The sequence below is a fragment of the Hemiscyllium ocellatum genome, chromosome 20, assembly GCF_020745735.1.
Source record: "Hemiscyllium ocellatum isolate sHemOce1 chromosome 20, sHemOce1.pat.X.cur, whole genome shotgun sequence".
Lineage (NCBI taxonomy): Eukaryota > Metazoa > Chordata > Chondrichthyes > Orectolobiformes > Hemiscylliidae > Hemiscyllium > Hemiscyllium ocellatum.
In genome coordinates, this window is record NC_083420.1 from 688,816 (window position 1) to 710,949 (window position 22,134).

Sequence of the window (22,134 nt, forward strand, 5' to 3'; positions counted from 1 at the left end):
ATGACTGCAAGATGTAAAGCTTTTACAAAATATGTTTTTTTCAATCATATACAATTTTTAACATTTGTACATTGCCTCTACCAATCAGGATTCACTTTCCAACCATTCAGTACATTCCTCTTATGCAGTACTAACATGTGATTTCCCTCTGAATTGATATTCTTGTGATATATCTTCATCCCTGCCTTTTTTCAGCAATACTCAAATGCCGTACTACCAAATGACTACTTATAAATACACAAATATTAAAAGTTGTACTTTTGCAAAACTTCAGAAGACCAACTCATTTATTTTAAGTTCAAAACCAGTATATAGATCAGGCAACAAATACTGAGAAAAATAATACTTGTGAACATCATGTATTATTGTCTTAATAATTTCATTAATTTTAGTGAAGGCTTTGAAAAATATCCCAATTCTACATGTTGCGGAGAAAAGCCGTAAGAATAAATAACATTACAAGAAACATGCAGTTCATTTTGGTTTTGATGAATAAGTTGAATTCCTACTACATAATGTTCATTGCAATTTTATTTTAGATATTCAAATGTTCCTTCATTATTTCTGCAATGAAATAATTATGACCAAGGAAATTGGTCTCAAGCAATTTGAGACCAATAATAAACAAGCTTTCAATGTACAATTAGATTGTACAGATAAATAAAACAGACATTACCTTTGCTACCATATGACCATAAAAAACTGGGGAATGTTTGCTGGGGTCATACTGAGATATTTCAGTAGACACAGATGCTGTATCTGGAGTTGAATCCTCTAAAAAATGAGAACTGATTGCTTCAAATTCTGTAAAAGCACAGGAAGGGAGCATTTATTAAACATTCTGCATTTCCTGAATGCTTTGACTTTATTTACAAAAATAATTCTGAAGCATATTTCAAGAATTTAATAATTGCATTCTATTTGAAATAGTTAGGTTTTCTTACGTCAGTTCATGGTAACATAATCACATTAGTTGCAATAATTATGATCATAAAGAGTAATCAAAAATTTAAAATAGAAAAAGCAAATAACACAGACAATAGACAATAGGTGCAGGAGTAGGCCATTTGGCCCTTATGATCACGGCTGATCATCCACAATCAGTATCCTGTTCCTGTCTTATCCCCATAATCCTTGATTCCACTTTAAGAGCTTTATCCATCTCTTTCTTGAAAGTATCTAGAGACTTGGCCTCCACTGTCTTCTGGGGCAGAGCATTCCATATATCCACCACTCTCTGGGTGAAGAAGTGTCTCCCCAACTCTCCTCAACAGAACAGCTACAAAGATATATTCGTCTTAACATTTTGCTTGAACTAAAAGAATTCAGCAGCCTGCAACATCCGACTGGAAAAGCTGTAGTTCCTTCTCTCTTTTGTTTTCATAACTTCATCGAACTCGTCTTGCAAATTTCCATTTGAGGATAAGTTACACCAGTTAACATGAGCCGTCTTTTCACTGACGACCAGAGAATATATTGCTATCATTTTCTAATTTTACTCTAACCATCCAGATTTTAAAAATGTTATAAAATCATGAGTTTAGGTTTTACAACCAGCACTTTATATTGCATTTATATATAGTGATGATTTACAATTTCAGGAATAGTACACATATTAAGTTTATTGTAAATGTGGCTCAGCCCTCTCACATGCAGAAGGAGTTTAATTTAGGTAAATGTGAGGTGCTGCATTTTGGAAAGGCAAATCAAAGCAGGACTTATACACTTAATGGTAAGGTCTTAGGGAATGTTGCTGAACAAAGAGACCTTGGAGTGCAGGTTCATAGCTCCTTGAAAGTGGAATCTCAGGTAGATAGGATAGGGAAGACGGCATTTGGTATGCTTTCCTTGATTGGTCAGACCATTGAGGAGAGGAGTTGGAGGTCATGTTGTTGTAGGCCCTTTTGGAATATTGTTTGCAATTCTGGTCTCCCTCCTATTGGAAGGCTGTTGTGAAACTTAAAAGGGTTCAGAAAAGATTTACAAGGATGTTGCCTGGGTTGGAGGATTGGAGTTACAGTGAGAGGCTGAATAGGCTGGGGCTGTTTTCCTTGGAGCATCAGAGGCTAAGGGGTAACCTTATAAGAGGTTTATAAAATCATGAGACAAGGTCTTTTCCCAGGAGTGGAGAAGTCCAGAATTAGAGGGCATAGGTTTAAGGTGAGAGGGAAAGCATTTAAAAGAGACCCAAACGGTGATGCATGTATGGAATGAGCTGCCAGAGGAAGTAGTGGAGGCTGGTACAATTACAGCATTTAATAGGCATCTGGATGGGTATATGAATAGGAAGGGTTTGGACTGATATGAGCCAAATGCTGACAAATGGGACTAGATTAGTTTAGACTGAAAGGTCTGTTTCCATGCTGTACATCTCTATGACTGTAAGACTAAGTCTTTTCTGCTGCCTGTAAGGCACAAACAGAAATGCGATGGAACACACTCCAATTGTCTGGATGAGTGCAGCTGCAACTGCACTTAAGGAACTCAACGTCATTCGGGACAAAACAGTAGCAAAAAATTCAGCCTCCGCCACTATGGGCATGTAATGATAACGTATATAATATCAACAGGAGGTACTTCCGAAATGTGCAAGACTTCTATTATACTATGAATGCCTAAAAAGACCAAAAGCAGCCAGATGCATAAGAACTTCCCAAAACCAACCAATATCTTGACTTGGACATAAATCAGCATCCTTTTGTTGTTGCTCACTCAAAAGATTTTGATTTAGAGGTAGGTGAGCACTTTGGTGACAGTGACCAAAATTAGGTTTTGTTTACAATAGCAATGGGCAGGGAGAGGTATATACTACAGAGAAAGAGGTATAATTGGGGGAAAGGCAACCATGATGCAATTAGGTGAGATTTAGGATGCACAGCATGGGGAAGGAAACTGCAGGGGATGGACATACTTGAAATGTGGAGCTTATTCAAGGAACAGCTGCTGCGGGTCCTTAAAAAGTATATATCTATCAGGCAGGGAGGTAGTTGTCGAGAGAGGGAGCCATGGTTTACTAAAGAAGTTGAAGCACTTGTCAAGAAGAAGAAGGTTTATGTGAGGATGAGGTGTGAGGGCTCAGTTAGGGGGCCTGAGTTATAAGTTAGCCAGAAAAGATCTAAAGAGAGGGCTCAGAAGAGCCAGGAGGGGACATGAGAAGTTGTTGATGGATAGGATCAAGGAAAAACCTTCTATAGGTATATCAGGAATAAAAGATTGATTAGAATAAGATTAGAGCCAATCAAAGAAGGTAGTGGGAAGTTGTGTGTGGAATCTGAGGACATGGGGAAGTGCTTGAAGAATACTTTTCGTCTGTATTCACACTGGAAAAGGGCAATGTTAGTGAGAATACGGAAATACAGACTACAAATTTAGATGATGTTGAGGTTGACAAAGAGGAGGTTTTAGCAATTTTGGAAGATCTGAAAGTAGATGAGATCTGGTGGGCTGGTTGGGATTTATCCTCTGATTCTTTGGGAAGCCAGGGAGAAGATTACAAAACCTTTGGCTTCGATTTTCATGTCATCATTGTTGACAGAAGCAGTGCAAGAAGATTGAAGGATAGTAAATGTTGTTCCATAGTTTAAGAAGGGGAGTCGGGACAACTCCGATAATTATAGGCCATGGAGCCTTCCTTCGGTTGTGGGTAAGGTATTGGAAAAGGTTATGAGATAGGATTTATAATTATCTGGAAAGGAATAATTTGATTAGGGATAGTCAACACGGTTTTGTGAAGGGTAGGTAATGCCTCATTAACCTTATTAAATTCTTTGAAAAGGTGACAAAACAGGTGGATGAAGGTAAAGCAGTTAATGTGGTGTATATGGACCTCAGTAAGGTGTTTGATAAGGTTCCATGTGGTAGGCTATTGCACAAAATACAGAGTTTCAGGATTGAGGGTGATTTAGCGATTTGGATCAGAAATTGGCGAGCTGAAAGAAAACAGAGGTTGATGGTTGATGGGAAATGTTCATCCTGGAGCTCAGTTACCAGTGGTGTGCTGCAAGGATTTGTATTGGGTCACTGCTGTTTGTAATTTTTTTAAATGGTCTGGGTTTGGGCGTAGAAGGATGGGTTACTAAATTTGCAGATGACACTAATGTAGGCAAAGTTGTGGATAATGTTGAAGGATGTTATGGGTTACAGAGGGACATAGATAAGATGTAGAGCTGGGCTGAGAAGTGGCAAATGCAGTTTAATGCGTAAAGGTACGAGGTAGTTCACTTCAGAACAAGTAACAGGAATGCAAAGCACTGAGCTAAAGGTAAAATTCTTGGCAGTGTAAATGAACAGAGATGTCGGTGATTAGGTGCATAAATCCCTGAAAGTTTTCATTCAGTTTGATAGGGCGGTTAAGAAGCCATACGGTGTGTTGACATTTATTGGTTGGGGAATTGAGTTTTGGAGTCACGAAGTCATGCTTCAGCTGTACAAGACACTGGTAAGGCCGCACCCGGAGTATGCATGCAGTTTTGGTCACCACATGATAGGAAGGATGTGGAAGCTTTGGAAAGGGTTCAGGGGAGATTTACTAGGTTGTTGCCTGGAATGGAAGGATTAGATTAGATTACTTAGATTAGATTAGATTACTTACAGTGTGGAAACAGGCCCTTCGGCCCAACAAGTCCACACTGACCCGCCAAAGCGCAACCCACCCATACCCCTACATTTACCCCTTACCTAACACTACGGGCAATTTTAGCATGGCCAATTCACCTGACCCGCACATCTTTGGACTGTGGGAGGAAACCGGAGCACCCGGAGGAAACCCACGCAGACACGGGGAGAATGTGCAAACTCCACACAGTCAGTCGCCTGAGTCGGGAACTGAACCCGGGTCTCAGGTGCTGTGAGGCAGCAGTGCTAACCACTGTGCCACCGTGCCGCCAAGGAAGGATTTACAAGGAAAGGCTGAGGGAACTGAGACTGTTTTCATTGGAGAGAAAGTTGAGAGGTGACTTAATTGAGACGTATAAGATAATTAGAGGGTTAGACAGAGTGAACAGTGACAGCTTTTTTCCTCAGATGGTGAAGGCTAGCACACAGGGACATAGCTTTAAATAGAGGGGTGATAGATTTAGGACAGATATCAGGGGAGTTTCTTTACTCGGAGAGTAGTAGGGCTGTGGAGTGGCCTGCCTGGAACAGTAGAAGACTCGTTGACGTTAAGGGCATTTAAATGGGCACTGGACATACATATGGATTATAATGGAACTGTGTAGGTTAGATGGGTATCGGATTAATTTCACAGGTCGGTATAACATCGAGATAAGGGCCTATACTGGACTTTAATGTTCTATGTTCAAAGTCCTGGAACTCAGGCTCAAGCAGCATTCTGGGAATAGTATCAGAGGTCTCACTACTTATGTGCATTTTGTTTCTATTCATTCACAGCATGAGGGTGTTGTTGGCTGGGCAGCATTTATTGCCCATCCCTAATTGTCCAGAGGGCAGTTTAAGAGTCAACCACATTAGATGAGATTCCCTATAGTATGGGAACAGGCTCTTCGGCTCAACAAGTCCACTCCGACCCTCCAGTTAGTAACCCATACAGTCCCATTCCCCTACCCTATATTTACCTCTGACTAATGCACCTAACACTATAGGCAATTTAGCATGGCTAATTCACCTGGCCTGCACATCTTTGGATTGTGGGAGGAAACCCACGCAGACATAGGGAGAATGTGCAAGCTCCACATAGCCAGCCGCTCGAGGGGGAATCAAATCCAGGTCCTTGGCACTGTGAGGCAGCAGTGCTAACCACTGAGCCACCGTTCCACCCCAAGTGCTATGGGTCTGGAGTCATGTGGAGGTCAGTCCAGATAAAGATGGTAGTTTCCTTCCCTCAATGATGTTAATGAACAAGATGGGTTTTTTTCTGACAATCCACAATGAATTCATTGCCATCATTAGATCCATAATTCCAGATTTTTACTGAATTCAAATTCCACCATGTGTTGTGGTCAGGTCACCCGGGTCTCTGGATTAACAGTCCAGTGCAAATACCACTTGGCTGTTACCTCCCCACATCTAATGTATTAAAATATACATGGATTTTTTTCTTAGTTTTAGGAATGAAACTTAACTGTTCAGTTGAAAATGGGATAAATGCATTTGTCGCACCTTGAAATCTAAAGCACTTAAAAGTTAAACAATATACCTGATAAAAGACAAGATTCAGCTGTTATCCACTATAGCTAAAGAATGTTGGCTCAACAGTTTGTTTCAAATTTCACATTATCAAAATCATGGTGGGGTTTATCATTACCTTTCCTGCGCCAGTGACCAACTCACGGTTTGTAATCTTCTGGCTTCCAACCCACTTTGGAGACTTGATTTTTTTACCTGTTCAGTAACATCATTGCACACCTCTGAAGCAGATGGGGCCTGAACCCAGGCCTCCTGGTCCAGAGGTAAGGACATTTCTACTGCACCATAAGAGAACACCCCCACTCCATGTTGGAGTCTTGATTTTCAAAAAATATTTACAATGGTGGCATTTGAACCTATTTCCCCAGAATGTCAGCTTTATGTTCTAGTTTAGTGACTTAGCCACTATGCTACCACCTCCCCCTGCTGATGTTTTCCAAATGACCTGGTCAGAGATGTTATTGCACACTCTGGAGCAGGTACAGCTTGAACCCAGGTGCCCTGGGCCAGAGGTGGGGACATTATCACTGCGCTAAAAGAGTTCAACACCTTCAGAACATTGATTAGAACAAAGAACACAGAAAATTACAGCACAAGAACAGGTCTTTTGGTCCTCCAAGCCTCCGCCGATCCAGATCCTCTATCTTCAACCGTCACCTATTTTCTAAGGACCTGTATCCCTCTGTTCCCTGTCCCATTCAAGTATCTGTCTCAATACATCTTAAATGACATGATCGTGCCTGCCTCTATCACCTCCGCTGACAACATGTTCCAGGCCCCACCACCCTCTGAGTAAAGAGCGTTCCACGCATGTCTCTCTTAAACATTTTCCCTCTCACCTTCATTACCTGCTACTCCACCAATCTTAGTGTCACCTGCAAATTTGCTAATCAGACCACATATACCTTTCTCCAAATCATTTATGCATGTCACAAACAACAGTGGTCCCAGCATGGATCCCTGTGGAGCACTACTAGTCACAGGTCTCCATTTTGAGAAACTCCCTTCCACTACTACTCTTTGTCTCCTACTGTACAGCCAGTTCTCTATCCATCTAGCTCGTACACCCTGCATGCCATGCAACTTCACTCCTTCCATCAGCCTACTATGGGGAACCTCATTAAACATCATACTGAAGTCCATGTGTTTGATGTCAACAGCCCTTCCCTCATCAATCAGCTTTGTCACTTCCTGAAAGGGTTCCATTAAGTTGGTAAGGCTTGATCTTCCCTGCACAAAACCATGGTGCCTATCACTGATAAGCCTATTTTCTTCCAAATGTAAACAGATCCTATCCCTCAGTATCTTTTCCAGCAGCTTCCCTACCACTGATGTCAAGCTTACCGGTCTATAATTACCTGGATTATCCCTGCTACCCTTCTTAAACAAGGGGACAACATTAACAATTAACCACTCCTTGGGACCTCACCCGTGTTCAAGGATCCTGCAAAGATATCTGTTAATTCCTAGCTATTTCCTCTCTCGCCTCCCTCAAAACCTGGGATAGATCCCATCCGGACCTGGGGACTTGTCCACCTTAATGCCTTTTAGAATATCCAACACTTCCTCCCTCCTTATGCCGACTTGATCTAGAGTAATCAACGTCTATCCCTAACCTCAACATTGATCATGTCCCTCTCCTCGGTGAATACTGATACAAAGTATTCATTAAGAATCTCACCCATTTTCTCTGACTGCATGCATAACTTTCTTCCTTTGCTCCTGAGTGGGCTAAACCTTCCTTTAATTACCCTCTTGCTACTTATATACAAATAAAAGGCTTTGGGATTTGCCTTAACCCTGTTTGCTAAAGGTATTTCATGACCCCTTTTAGCCCTCTTAATTCCTCGTTTCAGACTGGTCTGACTTTCCCGATATTCTTCCAAAGTGTCGCCTGTTTTCAGTTGTCTGGACCTTATGTATGCTTCTTTTTTCCTCTTCGCTAGTCTCATAATTTCACCTGTCATCCATGGTTCCCTAATCTTGTCATTTCTATCCCTTATTTTCACAGACAGTCTGTCCCATACCGTAATCAACCTCTCTTTAAAAGCCTCCCACATTTCAAATGTGGATTTACCCTCAAACAGCTGCTCCCAATCCACATTCTCCAGCTCCTGCCAAATTTTGCTATAGTTGGTCTTCCCCCAGTTTAGCACACTTCCCTTAGGACCACTCTTGTCTTTGTCCATGTGTATTCTAAAATTATGGAATTGTGATCACTATTCCCAAAGTAATCCCCTACTGAAACTTCACCCACCTGGCCGGGCTCACTCCCCAACACCAGGCCCAGTGTGGCCCCTTCCCAAGTTGGACTATTTACATGCTGCTCAAAAAAACCCTCCTGGATGCTCCGTTCAAATTCTGCTCCATCTAAACCTCTGACACTAAGTGAATCCCAGTTAATGTTGGGAAAGTTAAAATCTCCTATCACCACCCTGTTGCTCCAACATCTCTCCATAATCTGTTTACATATTTGTACCTCTGTCTCACGCTCCCTGTTGGGAGGCCTGTAGTACAGCCCCAACATTGTTACCACACCCTTCCTATTTCTGAGCCCTGCCCATATTGCCTCACCGTTCAAGCCCTCCTTAGTGCCCTCCTTCAGCACAGCTGGGATATCCTCTCTGACCAGTATTGCAACTCCTCCACCCCTTTTACCTCCCTCTCCATCCTGCCTGAAGCATGTATATCCTGGGATATTCAGTTGCCAATCAGGCCCTTCAACCAAATCTCAGTAATAGCAATAACATCATACTCCCAGGTACTAATCCAAGCCCTAAGTTCATCAGCCTTACACTTCTCATATTAAAATAAATGCACCTGAAACCACCTGTCCCTTTGCGTTCCATCATCTGCTCCTTGCTTAATCTTACCCTTAGTCACACTGACTTGGAACATAGATAGAGAACATAGAAACATACAGCACTGAACAGGCCCTTTGGCCCATGATGTTGCACCGAGATTTAATCCTCATGTAAAATTTAGTATCTTAACCTATGCACCCCTCAACTCACTGCTATCCATGTGCATGTCCAGCAGTCACTTAAATGTCCCCAGAGACACTGCTTCCACCACCACCGCTGGCAATGCATTCCAAGCATTCACAACTCTCTGTGTAAAGAACCTACCCCTGACGTCTCCTTTTACATTCCTCCTAATATCTTCAAACTATGATTTCTCGTACCATTCAATCCTGCCCTGGGGAAAAGTCTCTGGCTATTGACTCTACCTATTCCTCTCATTATTTTGTACACCTCAATCAGGTCTCCTCTCTTTCTCCTTCTCTCCAGAGAGAAAAGTCTGAGCTTATTCAACCTTTCTTCATAAGGCAAGCCCTCCAATCTAGGCAACATCTTGGTAAACCTTCTTTGCACCCTCTCCAAAGCCTCTGTATATTTCTTATAGTAGGGCGACCAGAACTGGACACAATACTCCAAGTGTGATCTCACCAGGGACTTGTAGAGCTGCAGCAAAACCTCGCGGCTCTTAAACTCGATCCCCCGTTAATGAAAGCCAAAGCGCCATATGCTTTCTTAACAACCCTATCCACTTCGATGGCAACTTTGAAGGATCCATGTACTTGCGCACACAGATCCCTCTGTTCCTCCACACTGCCAAGAATCCTGTCTTTAATCCTATATTCAGCATTCAAGTTCGACCTTCCAAAATGCATCACTTTGCATTTATCCAGGTTAAACTCTATCTGCCATTTCTTAGCCCAGCTCTGCATCCTGTCTGTGTCACACTGAAGCCTGCAGTAGCCCTCCACACTATTGACGACACCTCCAACCTTTGTGTCATCTGCAAATTTACGAACCACCCCTCAACCTCCTTATCCAAGTCATTATAAAAACTACAAAGAGCAGAGGTCCAAGAGCAGAGCCCTGTGGTATCCCACTCAACACTGTCCTCCAGGCAGAATACTTTCCATCTACAACCACTCTTTGCCTTCTGTCAGCCAGCCAATTCTGAATCCAGATAGCCAAATCTCCCTGTATCCCATACTTCCTGACTTTATCAATGAGCCTACTGTGGGACACCCTATCAAATGCCTCATTGAAGTCCATATACACCACATCCACTGCTTGACCGTCATTGAACTGTCTTGACACCTCCTCGAAGAACTCAATAAGATTTGTGAGGCATGACCTGCCCCTCACAAGGCCATGCTGACTGCCTTTAATCATACTATGCTTTGCCAAATAGTCATAAATCCTATCCCTCAGAATTCTTTCCAAAACTTTGCTGACCACAGATGTGAGACTGACTGGTCTGTAATTGCCAGGGATTTCCCTATTACCCTTCTTGAAAAGAGGAACAACATTCACCTCCTTCCAATCCTTCATTATCCAGTCCCTACAGACTTTAGTTACTACCTCCTTACTGTCCACTAACCTCCTCATTTGGTTCCCATCCCCCTGCCACATTAGATTAAACTCTCCCAACAGTGTTAGCAAAAGCACCCCATAGGACATTTGTTCTAGTCCAGCCCAGGTGTAGACCATCCAATTTGTAATAGTCCCACCTCCCCCAGAACTGGTTCCAATGTCCCAAAATTCTGAACCCCTCCCTCCTGCACCATCTCTCAAGACACACATTCACCCTGCCTACCCTTTCATTTCTACTCTGACTAGCACATGGCACTGGGAGCAATCCTGAGATGACTAATTCGGAGGTCCTACTTTTTAACTTGGTTCCTAACTTCCCAAATTCTGCTTGTAGGACCTGTTGGGGAGAATCTGCTATCGGGGTACCTACATTGGGGCTAGGGAGGGGAGCACCATTATTAAAGCAGACACTGTCAGATACCAGCTAAAACACAGCCATGTAAACCCAGCCACTGCAGGACTGTCTGCCTGGGGCCACATTCCTGGGGGATTAGAACATGTCCGTCAGTTTCAGATCATCCTATTACACTCTCATTGTTAATAAAGGAAACCGGTAACTATCGGATAGTGTAAATCGCACCGATACCACACTTGATTGATAAAGTACTTGCTAATGCCTCCGCTGACGTCAAACTCATTCGGGTCCTATGTTAAATGATAATATCTGTATATTCAACTATGGAGAACTATTGTGAACGCCCAGACAGCCAGACGCATGGCAATGAGGAAACCCTTCCAACAATAAACTTTTAATTTACAAGATCGGAAACTGCCGAACCCAGGATGTCTACCCATTGTTCGGCACAGCAGGAGTGGGACAGGTATCTCGGGGCAGCCAATAGAGACACTAATCCCTTCACAGACAGGTGAACCGACCAATGAAAGAGCCGAACAAGGGGAACCTGACCGGGAACTCGAGGAAGCGCGAAGTATAACTGCACCAGATCCGAAGGGAGAGACAGAACGCCTTCTCCAACGAATTTGCATGCTTTTGAATTCGTTGTATAGTGTACCAGTTTTGATTCTGTAATAAACGGTGTTTTTGCTCCAAACTCTAGCCGGTTTGATCTCTCCTTCCAACGAACACGTAGAGACGAGACCATTCGGTTTCCGTCTCAACAGATGGTGAGCCTGAACGTGGGAAGGGTAAGAGACGACCGCAAGTTGGCCACGTTGGCGGACCGGAGGGCAGACAAACTTTCGGCCGAACTTTTAAAAGGTGAGGAAGCGCCTGTTAAAGCAAAGACTTCCAGTAGGTAAATTTTTTCAGTTAGTCAGTCTTTGTCTGCTCCCTGATCCTCACCAACACAAACAGTACTTTTAAATCAGTTTGGCAGCAACGTTGCAGAGTCCATACTGGTAAGCTATTTTCTCACTTCTTCACTAATACCTGCCTGTTATCGCGGTACTGAAGTGACTAATTGATCCATGGCTAGCCTTAAGTTAATGCGCGCTTTTTGAGTTGAGTTAATGCGTGGATTTCGGATCCTGGACGCAGCTTTTTGAGTTTGAGTTTTACGCGTGGATTTCGGATCCTGGACGCGGTTTTTGAGTTAAGTTAATGCGTGGATTTCGGATCCTGGACGCAGCTTTTTGAGTTTGAGTTTTACGCGTGGATTTCGGATCCTGGACGCGGTTTTTGAGTTAAGTTAATGCGTGGATTTCGGATCCTGGACGCAGCTTTTTGAGTTTGAGTTTTACGCGTGGATTTCGGATCCTGGACGCAGTTTTTGAGTTAAGTTAATGCGTGGATTTCGGATCCTGGACGCAGTTTTTGAGTTGAGTTAAAGTGTGTTCTTCCCGGAGGTCACAAGTGGTTCCGGCAGCCCAATTTTCAGAGGTGACAAAGTGCTCTGACGGCCAATTTTCGAAGGTAACAAGGTGCCCTGATGGACTGTCTTCAGAGGTAACGAAGGCTCTGACACGCGAGACGTCCAGTACTGCCCAATTTTCAGAGGTGACGAGGTGCTCTGACGGACAATTTTCGAAGGTAACAAGGTGCCCTGATGGACTGTCTTCAGAGGTAACGAAGGCTCTGACACGCGAGACGTCCAGTGCTGCAGTAATTTTCTTCTGAATGGGGGATTTTGTCGGGCCCGACGCGCTAGTGGGGAAAAAAAAACTCTGGGTCTGAGTTAAGGTACAGCGTGGCTTACGGAGCCTGGACGCTTTTTGAAATTAATTAATACAGCGCTGACCGCACTTCACTGATTGGATCCTTTCTCTTTTTAATAAGCACTTTAACTCTGACAACTATCGATAGACACACTTGCTGCTAGCATCCTAAGGGGACAGAGGACGGATCTCATCTCCTGGTTAGGGTTTACCTGCACAGGCGTTTGCCTTAGACCGGTTGTTAAGAGCAGAAATCTGCCACGCGAAGGTCAGGCTTTTGAAAAACGCACTGGGTTTAAAGCAGTACCCACCAGGTGAGATCCGTCATGGGGGACTTGAACTTTGGACCACCAAAAATGACCCACTTTCGACCATTACGCCCCGGAGTGCCCTGGTGGCACCTCACGGTTGGCACAGACGTAACTTGGCATGCCCATTTATTACTGGACAGTGTAACAGTGCACAAGACAGCACTGGATCAAGTGTTTAACCAAGCGCCCGCCCAAAAAGACCTGATATTGACGAGACTAAAAGAGACCTTCACAGATACGGCGCTAATGACCAAAATTTTAAACGGTCTCCTACTCTTGCCGCAGTATTCAGTGCAGCAAACAATAGCCCTAGGGAAACCCCCTACTGATTGGGCACCACCGACCGCCGATAAATCCCTGGGGTGGAAGACGAAACTGTTAGTCACATTCAACCCGCAGTGGCAAGGGGGCCACTGTACCTCCACCACAGCCCCAGTCATTTCGGACGCCCCTGCCAAACATGTCACTAAAACTGGGGACAAGGGACTGCGACAGGCTGAGACGAGAGTACGGACACACCGACAGTATGCGTGGATTGGCATGTATGTGGATGAAAACCAGTGTGGGGCCGGCCCAGTGAGAGAGGGAGTGAGTGAGTGCAGTGATTTTAACAGACGTGGCGAACGGAGGTGTCGCAGCAAATGTTTCATCCCAGGTCTCGGTGTACAGTGAACCGGCGCCGACAGCCTGACTGACGGAGACGGCCCGTGGGAAGCCGCCCGGCAGCCGAAAACAGTTTTACTGCTGTCGGAGTGCGTGAGTGTTGTTCTCTACACTTAGCGGTTTGGGATTGATCACTTAACGGTCTGGGATTTTTCTCCATAGTCGCGTCTTGATTTTTAGGATTAAATACCGCTTGCCCCCACTATCACTTTTAATTACTCTTATACTTGGGAAGGAATACCTAGATGTAGGGAGGGGGCGCAGGAAGGGATGGTGGAGCTTTTTATTTTAATAACACTACGGTTGTGGAATCCTAAGACGGTAAATCCCGGGGTGTCCCGTGCTCACCCTAGTTTTAGCGGGTCACCCTTCTCTGGGCGGGTCACCTTAGTTCTTGGCGGGCTTTCTTGCTTTTGGCGCGAAGGCTCAGGTTGGGCGGGGCCAGCTGACTTTTGGCGCGAATGCTCAGTTGGGGCGGAGCCCGTTCGCTTTTGGCGCGAATGCTCACTCTTGGCAGGATTGCACAGTCTAGAAGGGGCTGCTCGCCTGCGGACGTTCCGCGACCCTATTAGCTCAACTACCGCGCCACCACTACACCGATGGGTCTCTCAAGCGTCATTGCCCTACTCCATGGGATTGCTCGATGAACAGGTCCTCTTCAGTTACTGGGATGTCGATATGAATCATGCCTCTAACCACATTTTGTTTGACAGGTTGTACCTTTCACTATTAACTATAACGTCCCGACCAACAACATGCGCATTGCCGTATCGCCATACTGTGCGTTTTCATTTACAATGTTTTATAGGTCCAGTGTTTGGCCGTCCCACTGCCCAAATATCCCCCAACCCACTTATTTTTGTCTCTCTCTCTCTTTTTCCCCCGCTGGTCACAGGCCTCAGGCCTCCAACTAGGACGTGCTACTCAGCACACAGCAGGGTGCTTGGCCCATCTCTCTTCCTCGCGGCTGCTCACTCATCTTTTTGTCCGCCGACATGGGTGTTTAGGCCATCCCTTTCCCCTCGTGTTCACAAAGTGCCAAGAACGAGGGGGGGCCCACCTACTCCTTCTTCCGTCTATGCCCTCCAAATTTTTCTGCCCCCTCTCACGAACCCATTTTTATCTTTTCTCCCAAGTCCACACATTTTTTCTTTCGCTAAAGCATTATGGACGCTCATTTAAAGCAATTTCCTCCTGCTACTTGCCCCCCCCCTCCTCAACTTTGCGGCTAGGGAGGGTTGAGCTACTGCTGCCACAGACACTGCCATTTCCAGTCCCTAAAGCGGGTATTGGCAACCATGCGGGGTGAAGATGCCAGCCAGTCTACCTGTCTGAGGCTACACTCTCCAATGCTTTGAACATGCAACCTGTAACTGCCAGTCAGTGCCAAACCTTCCCATTGAAATCTCGTACAGACTCCTCTTGCCGATTGTACTGCCTTATCCTACAACCCCGCTCCCCATTCCCCACGCCATAGTCACGCCCCTTCATCGTTTTCTCCCAAACCCACACACTTTATGTTCACCGCCGGATCTGAGGTCGTCTTAGTTCTGTCTTTCATTCAGCTTGCATGAATTCAACTGGGTCTTGCTGAATAGAAGATCCGCGGATCCTTACCCTCCATCTCTTTTAAGGTTTTCAGCTCCCTGAGGTTTTCTACCAGGACACAGTAACTCATCTTCTGGCCTCATCTCTCCATTAGGGCATTTCACTCACTATGCTTCCACTGCCGTGCTCTGCGCCCCATCTTCTTTCCAAAGTCTTATGCTCCCTGAGGTTTCCTACCAGGGTTCGTCACGTCGTCTCCAAAACCTAAATAGCTTCTTTCCCCAATCTCACGCTCCCTGAGGTTTTGCTACCAGGACTTTCCCCACTCTCATGCTCCCTGAGGTTTGCTACCAGGATTCGTCACGTCATCTCCAATTAATAAATGGTGCCACCGCCACTGCAAACTTAAAGGTTCCCGACCCCTCTGTTGCACTGTGGGCGCTCACGCCTGCCTTTCATTTTTCTCTGTTACACTCCTGGCCAACGCTCTCTTTTGTCCTCCACCGCACCTACAGTATCGGCAGCACTTTGTCATCGCCTTTTGCTTGAAGGCATTATACATACAATCGCCTCCCACAGGGATCAATACTCAGCTCCTGCCCAAATCCTTCAGTCTCTTCAACTGCGAGTAGTCCTCTCCAACTCATCTGTTTGTATCTTTTGCAAGGCGCTGGTTCGCGCTGAGAACAGCAGGGTCACCAGGTTCCTTTATGATTCTTTTCCCGGGGTATCTTTTAAAGGCTGTTACTTCCCTCAAACTGATCAAATCCTCAAGTGTCAAACGGAGGAAAGTGCTACACAGACAATTTCTGTCCAGACCTGTCTGACCATCCTTTTATGATTCTCTCTCTCTCCCTCTCCTTTACACAGGGATGAAGTCCGATATGCCTGCAGCACCTGCGCATTCTCTTTTGTCTATGCCACACGGCCCTTCACACACACAGATTCTTGCATACACAAGGATTATACTTGCACCTCTCGTTCTGTATCTCGTTTGGGGGGGCAAGTCCCCTCAGGCAAACAGTCCAATTTCGTCCCACCACAAATCTCCTACTTGCCCAGAGTTTTACATTGTCCCCCCTCTCCATAATCATCATCATCATATCTTATACTGAGCTGGCTGGAAACACATAGGCCACCGCACGCACCACTTCTCTCATTGCTCCAGGTCAGCAGAACCTAATCCCTCAATGGCTTTGTTTCGAATTCGTCTGATCCTGTTGTACTCATGACTAACTTTTCATCTTCATGTACGCTAAATGAAGCCTGGTTGTCCAAAGAGCCCCCACTTATTTATTTTGCCCATTTAAATTGGGGATATGTGAATTGATCCTTCCATAACAGCGGGTGGGTGAGATGTACTGTGTGCCTTAGCAATTGAGACACTGCTGTTCTCGCAAGCGGCCCTTGCGGACTGTCCAGTATTCCTGACTGGCCTCAGCCACCCTCGGAGGCCACTGACCATGCTACTGAGCTGCCCATGCCTGTCCTTGGGGTGGTGAAACGGATGTCGGCGTCGATTACTCAATGCAGCACGACTGGTTAGCCAATGACGGGTAAGATCCCTCGGGCGAGGGACAACCTAAGACAGGCACAGTCGCGCATTGACATCGGAACGCGTCGCCTCCGTTCGTCTCCATTTGATGAGATTTCTGCCTGCTTGCATCCGTGTCGGACGGTTGAACAGCACTGCTGCTCTCTGGAGCATACTGATCTATGGGACCACCGGGGCACAGTACAGTTTCACACTGGGTTTCACATCTCTAGCGGGTACCTAGCTGCTGGTACCAGGCTGTTCCTACTCCCTTTCCAAACTTACAACACCTACTTACAATTGCCGGCTCTTTGGACTACAGACTTGCGTTCACTAAATGGCTTACTCATTCTAACCCACTCGCGTACATTTCGCCAGCTCTGAATGACTTATTGCAATGCTTGTCTAATCCTGTGCTTTTCGTTATTTCTGCAGACACTGCCTCAATTACTTCAACTATTAGTTTAGCTTAGCATGCAGCTGTGACTATCTATTGCTTAATTGTGTAGCGGCGCGTTTTTCAGGGCACCCTTCATCCCCATATGACTGTCTCCCTAGAACCGGTGAGTCTGGTCGATACAACACCGGACACCGGTCGCCTCGTGGGGTTGCGTTCCTTACGAGATAAGGGGGTGTGGCCTCTTTCGAGGCCAAGGGAGGGAATGTTGGGGAGAATCTGCTATCGGGGTACCTACATTGGGGCTAGGGAGGGGAGCACCATTATTAAAGCAGACACTGTCAGATACCAGCTAAAACACAGCCATGTAAAGTAAACCCAGCCACTGCAGGACTGTCTGCCTGGGGCCACATTCCTGGGGGATTAGAACATGTCCGTCAGTTTCAGATCATCCTATTACACTCTCATTGTTAATAAAGGAAACCGGTAACTATCGGATAGTGTAAATCGCACCGATACCACACTTGATTGATAAAGTACTTGCTAATGCCTCCGCTGACGTCAAACTCATTCGGGTCCTATGTTAAATGATAATATCTGTATATTCAACTATGGAGAACTATTGTGAACGCCCAGACAGCCAGACGCATGGCAATGAGGAAACCCTTCCAACAATAAACTTTTAATTTACAAGATCGGAAACTGCCGAACCCAGGATGTCTACCCATTGTTCGGCACAGCAGGAGTGGGACAGGTATCTCGGGGCAGCCAATAGAGACACTAATCCCTTCACAGACAGGTGAACCGACCAATGAAAGAGCCGAACAAGGGGAACCTGACCGGGAACTCGAGGAAGCGCGAAGTATAACTGCACCAGATCCGAAGGGAGAGACAGAACACCTTCTCCAACGAATTTGCATGCTTTTGAATTCGTTGTATAGTGTACCAGTTTTGATTCTGTAATAAACGGTGTTTTTGCTCCAAACTCTAGCCGGTTTGATCTCTCTTTCCAACGAACACGTAGAGACGAGACCATTCGGTTTCCGTCTCAACAGACCTCATCATTTTTTTCACCCACCACATTCAGAATGTCCTGCAGCCGATCTGAGACATCCCTAACTTGTGCATCTGGGAGGCAATATACCATTCAGGAGTCTTGTTTGCGATAACAGAAATGCCTATCTACTCCCTTTAAGTTTGAAACCCCATGACTATAGCCCTTCGGCTCTTTTTCCTGCCTTCTATACAGCAGAGCCAGCCACGGTGCCATGAATCTGCTATTGCTGCCTTCCCCTGGTGAGCTATCTCCCCCAACAGTATCCAAAATGGTGTGCCTGTTTTGGAGGGAGATGACCACAGGAAACACCTGCACTACCTTCCTGCTCTTACTCTGCCATTTGGTCACTCATTCCCTTTCAGCAATCCTAATCTGCGGTGTGACCAATTCACTAAACATGCTATCCACGACCTCCTCAGCATCGCTGATGCTCCAAAGTGAATCCACCCGCAGCTCCAGAGGCGTCATGCGGTCTAACAAGAGCTCCAGCTGGACACACTTCCTGCACACGAAGGAACATCAGCTGGATCCGGAGCTCCCACATTGAGCAAGAGGAGCATAACATGGGTCTGAGATCTCCGGCCATTTTTAACCTTAAGCTTAACTTAGTCCACCTATAATATCAAATGATAAATTAAAAAAAGAATTTGTTTTTTGCCAATCACACAATAAAAAAGAAATGAAAATCCTTACTTTATCAACACACCAAAGACTTTTTCTTTGGTTGGAGGAGGAGGGTGGATGGGAGCCACCACAAGTGTAGTGTCTCGGGTTCAGACGCTGAATATATCAGTTCACTCACCTTCCCAGAGCGCATCTCGACCACTCCCACTCAGCTCCTCACTCTCATAGCTGCCGTTGTTACTGAAAATGGAGGCCACTGACTCTTGAGGCAAGTCCTCTTTGTGGGATATTTACCTTCCCAGCAGCCCCCTGTTCCTCACTTTCACTGCTCCCGCTGCTGCTGCGAATGGAGGCCGCTGCCTTTTGAGATAAGTTCTTGTAGAGACAAATCTACCTTCCCACCAGCCTCCCTGCACAAGATTAGACTCAGTGCATGATAATCCACAATTTCTTAAAGTGTTTGAAACAGTAACCAATGCTAGAAAGCTTTAACAATTTCCCCAAATGTTCTGATGCTGTGAAAATATGCAAAGACTGTTTGATTAGATATAAAAGAAGTACAAATAGGTCTGTAATTTAATGCATGACTTTTTTCAGACAGACGCTGTAACATTTCTGGAGACTATTCCAATACCTGAGGATATTTTGCATGTCATTTTCATCAGACACTCTAGTTTGATTAAAAATGGATAGAATGATTAAAACACAGAACTTATAAATAACTGCATCATACGAGCATTTTAACTCAAATTGTTGCTAACAATTACCGATCAGGGATGCTGCTGCACACTTTCCAATGTTGCTTGCTTTATTCAAAAAGGATAGGATTAATTATAGCATAGGTCATACTACTTTCTATTCTAATAAAACCAGGACCATATAATTCCAATATGACTAGAACACATGTCAATGGAATGATTCATGACAAAGGGAGGCTTGTAATGAAAGGGTCCACTGAGGGACGTGGTGGGGCAGTATTAATTAATCTGAAAACTTAATATCAAAAATTAAGACCTTTCTGAAATAAGAGAAGCCTTATTAGTTTTATACAGCTTAGGAAGGGTGGGGGGATTGAGTAGTAACGTAAACACTCCCTATATGCAATTAAGCTTGTCTGAGAATTTCTCTGATAGAACCAACTTTAGAATAATCTAACATCTGTATGGTGGGAATCGTTTTCAAAAACTGTTTCCACTGATTGAAAAAAATTAAACTTCTTTCTTATCCAATCTTCTCCCTTAAGATCTCCTAAAACTATAAGATCTTCTCTCAGACCACTAACAAAAAGCTCACCATAATTTCTCAGATTATGCCTGTTGCCTTCTTAAATAAAGGAACAACATTGACTACTTTCCAGGCCTCAAGACCTCTCCTGTGGCTAAAGAGAATATAGAGGTTTTGTACAAGGCCCCAGCAATTTCCTCATCTACCTCCCTCAGTATCCTGGGATAGATCCCATCAGGTCTTGGGAACTTGCCTACCCTAATAGTATTGAAAATACCCAACACCGCTTCCTTTTTCACATCGACGATCCTAGAATACCTTTTGTAGACTTACTGTCCATCATGTCCTTCCCCGTTGTGAATGCCAACACAAAGTATTCATTAACCACCTCACCCATTTCCTCCAGCTCCACACATAAATTCCCTCCTTTGTCCTTGAGTGGACCTATCCTTTCCCTAGCTACCCTCGAGCTCCTTATATATGATTAAAACACCTTGGGATTTTCCTTAATCCTGTTTGCCAAGGGCATTACGTGGCCCCTTTTAGCTTTCCCAACTCCTTATTTAAGTTGTTTCCTGCTTACTTTATATTCTTCAAGGGATATGATTCTTTAACCTTATGTATGCCTCCTTTTTCTTTTTGACAAAGCTCAAAATTTCATTTGTCATCCAAGGTTATTGAATTTTGTCATCTTTATTCTTAATTTCCACAGGCACACGCTGGTCCTGACCTCAATCAATTGCCATTTAAAAGATTCCCATATGACAGATAAGGATTTATCCTCAAACAACCACCTTGATCTACATTCTCCAAATCTATTGTCGTTCGCTTTGCTCAATTTCATACTTTCACCCGAAGACTACTGTTGTCCTTAGCCATAAGTCACTTAAAACTTACTGAATTATGGTCAATGTTCCTAAAATGCTCCCCCACTGAATCTTCGATCACCTGGTCGGGCTCATTCCTCAATATCAGGTTGACTATGGCCCCTTCCTTCACACTCTAGTTTGTAGGTTATCAGGGCCTGGGGTCTCATTGTCTCATAATCCCTTCAATTTCCCCCAACATCATTTCCCTACAAATATTGATTTTCTTCTGTGGAACCTAATTTGTTCAACAAAATTTGATATTTGACAGAAAAGTTCAGTTTTTGAGAAACAAGCATCTGCTGAGTTGAACAAATGAGCGTATGTAAATATACTGAAGATTACAGAATACAGAAGTACCTTTTACTGTGTAGTATTTTGTCTTTCATAGAGTTTGATGACTTTACTCTTATAATTCTACTCTTCATTCACGTGTATGTATATATTTATTATACATAAGAAATCAAATATTAGGCATTGGCATATATTTACAAAGTGCAAGTTATATAAGTTACTTGTCTAGGTTTCTGCCTTATAGCAAATCTGCATCTGTTGAACAGCATTCTTTACAATTAACCAGTCATGTTATCAGCTTGAAGAAACATTGTACTGACATGTATAATAAATCTTGAGTCTGTCTGCAAAAAAAACTGTGTTCCCCAATATTTCTGGCATGTTACTTATGTCCTCCTTTGTGAACACTGACCAAAGTATGAATTTAGTCCCTGCAAGCTTGCTCTCATACTCTACTTTCCCTTTCATAATCAATCCTTTTGTCCTCCTTTGCTGAATTCTAAACTGCTCCCACTCCTCTGATGTTACTTTTTTCATACCATTCTTCCTTGGTCCCAATGATATCTCTAATTTTCTTTGTAAGCCATGGTTTGGCTACCTTTCCTGTTTTAATTTTGTGCCAAATAGGAATGAACAAATATTGCAGTTCACCCAGGAGCTCTTTGAATGTTTGCTATTGTCATTTCTTTAAGTAACATTCCAGAATCTATTACAGCCAACGCACATCTCATATTTCCTCTATTTATATTCAGAACTCAGTCGCAGAATCAACTGTCATTCTTCATCTTGATGAGGAAGTCTATCACATTATGATCGCTCATCCCCAAAGGGTCTTGCACAACTAGAATGCCCAGTTTTCCTTTCTCATTACACAATTCCCAGACTAGGATGACTCTTGTTCTCTGAAATACAACAAAAAAGTCCAGATGCTGCAGATCTGAAACAAAAACAGAAAATTTCTGGAGA

General features: G+C 44.2%; 1 protein-coding gene across 1 annotated transcript in view; it reads right to left on the bottom strand.

Moving 5' to 3' along the window:
• iqck (IQ motif containing K) overlaps positions 1–22,134 on the bottom strand; it is a 118,859-nt gene that overhangs the window by 86,453 nt on the left and 10,272 nt on the right. The window contains exon 2 of the mRNA XM_060840089.1: positions 677–804. Within this exon, the coding sequence (XP_060696072.1) occupies positions 677–804 (128 nt within the window). The remainder of the gene's footprint in view (positions 1–676; positions 805–22,134) is intronic.